Below are 993 nucleotides of genomic sequence, written 5' to 3' on the forward strand. Positions count from 1 at the left end.
CCGGCAGCCCAGGAGCAGGAGTTCAGTTGCAGGTTAGCCCAGAAGGAATTAATTAATTCTAACACCATCCTCTAAACCCCCACCCGGTAACTTTGCAGATGATGATAAATATATACCGAAAACAAACGAACAAACAAACAAAAAAAAAGGAACTTAAAAATAAATAACCATTGTGGCTGCGGACGCAGCCTGTCCTGGGTATCTTTAGTGACAGACGCTCCCCCGCGGGCGACGGCAGCCCGGCCACGCAGCCCTCCATCCTTCTCCCGGCACGTGCCACCGGCACCTCGGTCCCTGTAGTGTGTGGTGTGGTTTTTTTTAATCTATCCCCGGGTGGGACCGAGGCCGTGCCGCCTTCGCCCCGGCGGGGGATCTCCTCCTCGGAGAAAGATAGAAAAAGAAAAGGCGAAGGTGTCAGGTAGTGTCCAGCGAGGGCAGGGACGGCTGGGAGCCGGGACGTCCCCGTCTGGGTCATTTTTCTCTGCTCTCCTTCCCTTCCCTCCATCGCCCTGGGGACACAGCAGGGTCCCTCCGCGCCGGGGAGGCGAGTCGGGCGCCTGGGGAAGAGGCTGGGGGCAGGAAACTGTTTGGGGAAAAAAAAAATTTTAAAATAACCCTTTGTCCTGAAGCCCGAGGTTTGGTTTCTTAATCATTGTGTGGAGTGGGAAGAGAAATAAAGCTACGCCGGAGCCTCCCCTTGATGCCGAGCGGCCCCGAGGACCTGCAAGAGAGAGGAGAGGAGAGGAGAGCGGCGATGGGGTCCCCGGGGCCCTCCAGGACGCTCCCAGGGCTGTCCCCGGCCCCTGTCCCCGCTCACCTGCGGTCACAGCAGCTCCTGCCCCGCGTCCTGGCTGGCCTCGAGGAGCAGCTCCTCCAGCTCCTGCTCGTTCTTGGAGCAGCTCAGCTCTGCAAGCAAACGGCCGCCGTTTCCTTCGCCTGCCTGCCTTCCCGGTTTTTCCCCCGCCTTCCCGGTTCCCCCCCCCCCCCCGCTTC

At 59.8% G+C, this 993-nt stretch overlaps 1 protein-coding gene across 1 annotated transcript in view; it reads right to left on the reverse strand.

Moving 5' to 3' along the window:
- Positions 1–993, reverse strand: part of PPP1R37 (protein phosphatase 1 regulatory subunit 37) — a 41,973-nt gene continuing 40,980 nt past the window's right edge. Inside the window, exons 24-25 of the mRNA XM_009280283.1 lie at positions 818–906; positions 1–721 (exon numbers count right to left, since the gene is read on the reverse strand). Of these exons, the coding sequence (XP_009278558.1) occupies positions 824–906 (83 nt within the window). The 3' untranslated portion in view covers positions 1–721; positions 818–823. The remainder of the gene's footprint in view (positions 722–817; positions 907–993) is intronic.

Source organism: Aptenodytes forsteri, unplaced genomic scaffold (assembly GCF_000699145.1).
Source record: "Aptenodytes forsteri isolate BGI_AS27 unplaced genomic scaffold, ASM69914v1 Scaffold148, whole genome shotgun sequence".
NCBI classification, from domain to species: Eukaryota; Metazoa; Chordata; class Aves; order Sphenisciformes; family Spheniscidae; genus Aptenodytes; species Aptenodytes forsteri.